This window comes from Otolemur garnettii, unplaced genomic scaffold (assembly GCF_000181295.1).
Source record: "Otolemur garnettii isolate 467f Iridium unplaced genomic scaffold, OtoGar3 scaffold00077, whole genome shotgun sequence".
Classification (NCBI taxonomy): domain Eukaryota; kingdom Metazoa; phylum Chordata; class Mammalia; order Primates; family Galagidae; genus Otolemur; species Otolemur garnettii.
In genome coordinates this window covers 7,507,570-7,511,118 of record NW_003852472.1, presented here as the reverse complement: position 1 = coordinate 7,511,118, position 3,549 = coordinate 7,507,570, and the positions used below count along the sequence as shown (strand labels likewise).

The 3,549-nt window shown below is 51.3% G+C and overlaps 1 protein-coding gene across 3 annotated transcripts in view; it reads left to right on the top strand.

Annotated features, from left to right (window-relative positions):
* The window catches only part of CALN1 (calneuron 1), a 501,474-nt gene extending 498,467 nt beyond the window's left edge, over positions 1 to 3,007 (top strand). Inside the window, exon 6 of one of the 3 annotated variants that reach the window (XM_012807860.1) lies at positions 2,621 to 3,007. In XM_012807860.1, the coding sequence (XP_012663314.1) occupies positions 2,621 to 2,748 (128 nt within the window). In that variant the 3' untranslated portion in view covers positions 2,749 to 3,007. The remainder of the gene's footprint in view (positions 1 to 2,620) is intronic. The other 2 variants (XM_003794211.1, XM_012807859.1) reach the window with 2 other exon arrangements.
* Positions 3,008 to 3,549: the final 542 nt, after the last annotated feature.

The following is a 3,549-nucleotide window of genomic DNA, read 5'->3' as shown; positions in this document are numbered from 1 at the left end:
TCTCCTGGGGGCTTATCCAGTTGCCTGTAACCTTGTTTTCTGAGTGACCTTCACAAAGGAGGGGTCTGGCAAAAACTTTCTCCCTCACCCCAGTCACACAATTCTTCTAAAGCTTCCCATCAGCTCCTGGGATGGAATGGTACAGGACTGCTGTCAGAAGCATTTCTGAGCTGAGAAGCTTCCCAGAATAAATGAGCCAGCAAGTGTTATGATTCGATACTTCCACATCCTCATCTTATTTTCTGCTTCGGTCCTTTCCTTCTTAAGTGCCACCTCCTTTCTCCTTCCTGAGAGTTGGCAACTTTTTACATTTGCCTCCTCCCAGGAGGAGGCCCATCTCTGCACCCAGGATATTTTCTTCCTCCAGGTAAGAAATTATAGGATTCTAAGACCTGCACCCAATCAGCAAGTAGAGAACTAGGCCACGGATACTTTAAATCGCCCAAGGGAAGCAGGAGTTCAGAGGACGCGGAGGATTAAAGATAACAAGACAAGACCTGAGAGATAATGGCAGAAATAATCAACAAGCACCGTGTTGAGAGGGTAGGGATTGCAGTGGGCTGGGGAGGCTGGCTGGCTGTGAGGTATGGCTTCCTGGAGAAACTTTTCCTGCTCTAAGTGATTTTTTAGAGGACCTGTGACAAGCTCTTCGGGGCCCTTCTCTCAGGGAAAGCTCTGTTTGCCTTTGGGAACATAGCCTGCTTCCTAATTCTTCCCTGTTATGTCCCCAGGTTTGGAGGAGCCACTTAATGTCAAGGGAAAGCGGTACTTGAGATTGAGGTTTTTGCATTCTTTAAAGCTGGTGTCCCCAACTCCCGGGCTGCAGAGCCCTGCCTGCCCTCCCCTGCCCTTCTTCCATGAAACTTACAAATGGGCTGCACAAGCCCAAAAGGGGCTGAGCACAGAGTGCTCCAGCAAAGCAGCTTCATCTATATGTACAGCCTCTCCCCATCACTCTCTTCACTGCCTAAGCTCCGCTTTCCACCTCCTCCATTCCCATGGGTGAAAAAATTGTCTTCCTTGAAACCAGTTCCTGGTGCCAAAAACCCTGGGGACCACTGCTTTAAAAAGCATATGGATACTACCTTGACCTTTTTTTTTTTTTTTTTGATAGTCTTCTATAACAGCTAAATCTAAAGAGTCATCTTCAACTCCCCAAACCTAATGTCCCCAACACACACACAGATACACACACACTCCTCTCATGTCCCCAGCAACTCCACCAAGGCCTACTGAATCAGAAACTCTAGAGGTGGGGCCCAGATGTTGCCTAATCACTTGCAGCAATTATCACAACACACATTCCTTGGCCCCCCTGCTAGAGGATGCAGTAATTCTACATTAGGGCTGAGAATCAAACTCTCAGATGGTGCTGGTGCTGAGTAGCTCTGGAGTGGGTAGCTCCCTGCTTGCTTCTAGGGCACTGGTATCTTCTGCAGGCTAAGTGGTGAATCAGGTGCCCAGGAAAGGCCTGTGCAGGACAGAGCAGGAGGGAGGAGAAAGGAAAGCAGTTCCCAGGAGAGCTCAGCTTCCCTTCCGAGAGGCAGCGCCTGGGAACAGACCTGCTCCATCTCTACCTGTTGCATCAACGCTTTCCTCTCCTGTTACTTCTGTTTTCCTGTTTCTAGCCCATATTAGTAACCCAGTTAGTGCTTTTTGATTGAGACCTACTGATGATTTCTCATGGGCCTTATAAGAATGAGGGTATAAGACCTGGCACAAGGAAAGAATAAGAGAACTAAAGCCCTGGGGACCCACAGGGAGGATCTGAGGGCAGAAACCCCTGCCCCAGAATATCTGAGAGGGTTTTATGCCCCCCTGTCTGCATATCAGCTCTGCCCACAGGGCCCGTGGTCCCCACATCTCAAACTTTGGCAAAGCCAAAGATCACATGGGGGGCTTGTTAGACACAGGTCTGGGGCCCCACCTGCAGGGACTCTGACTTAGAAAATCTGAGGTAGGGCCTCTGATTTAGAAGAACTGGGACCCCACCCGCAGGACCTCTGATTTAGAAGACCTGGGGTAGGGCCTGCCCAAGAATCTGCATTTTTAGTAAGCTCAGGGTGACTGGGAATACTGCTTATCCCAAGACCCCGCTCCAGAACCACTGTGTGTGTATCTGAAGTAGGGTCTTTCTGACTAAGGGCCAGCTGAGAACAATCCAGGGAAAGGTAAGTTGCCCCCCTCCTGGAAGGACGGTGCAGAGAAGAGCCCGGCCTTGGTCTGTCACTATCAGCTGCAGAAACAGACAGAGCAATGACAGAAAAATGTTTTTTATGAAACTCACCCTGGAATATTCCTTATGTCCAGGCTCCAAAAGTCACTCTAGTTCTATTATATCAAGAAGTTTATGCCTTACTCCGAACATCCTATCAGGCATGGTTTTTGTGATAGAACTTTTCCCATTTCATACATTTTACCGGCAGACGTCATGTACTGTCTGAGACAGTAGTCTCTGTAAGAGCCTGTCTACTTGACTGGTGTCATCCTGCAGGACTCAGCTGGGGTTGGGGAAGAGATGCCGCCTGTCTCACTGTGTCCTTTCTCTCTTCTCTCACCCTGTCCTCCCTACTTCTCCCCCCATGTGTTCTTGCCCTGTGCTCCTCAACCCCCACCCCAGTGCACTCCCAGAAGCAGAACAGGCAGACCTGCGTGCGGAAGAGCCTCATATGCGCCTTCGCCATGGCGTTCATCATCAGCGTCATGCTGATCGCGGCCAATCAGATCCTCCGGAGCGGGATGGAGTAGCAGCTCCCGCGGCCACGCCGCGTTGCTGCCCGCCCCCCGCGCAGGTGCACGCCCTGCGGGCGGACTCTCCCTCCATACAGCAGACGCGGACCTACGGAGGACGCGCAGACGATGGTACAGTTCCGGGAAGCACCCAAGCTTGAAGCGCAACTGGGGTTGCAAATCAACTTCATCTCCTTGGCAGGGACACAAAAGGGCTGTCTTCAATGCTTTAATGGTTTTGTTTCCTAATGCAATAAATAGCCAGGAGTTCCGATTTTTTGCTTCAACCACCAGTAGTAACTCTAAAGAAAAACTTCATCTTCATCTCGGAATTCCAGCGGCCATCCCGGGGTAACGGTGAGAGAGCAAGAGATAACGGTGTGAACACCAGTCGCCTCCATACCCCACTCTTTCAACCCAGGGGGCAGCAGAAGATTGCCCAACTGGGGCCAACCCTCAGCTCCCAGAGGCTGACTTCTGGGTTGCCACAGAAGGGGGGGGGGTTCATCTCGCCCTGGCTTCCTTCCTCTACCTATTGCAGACCCCCCACCCCCAAGGCATGAGGGGAAAGCCATTAAGTGGGGTGCAGCCCCTGGTGGTTTGCCGCTGCACCCCCACTGCTTCCGTTCTTACTGCCTTTTCTACAGGACTCCTGTTGGCAAGAGCTGGGGAGCTCTCCACACTTGGCTTTCAGTTCCTAGAGCCCGTCCCGCACCAGCATTTTGGAATCTGCAGAGAGCCTTCCTCCCAGCTTTGCTACCTGCGCTGCCATTAGAAAAAAAAGAAGCATAACCGTGGGCATCTGTATAACGTAGACGC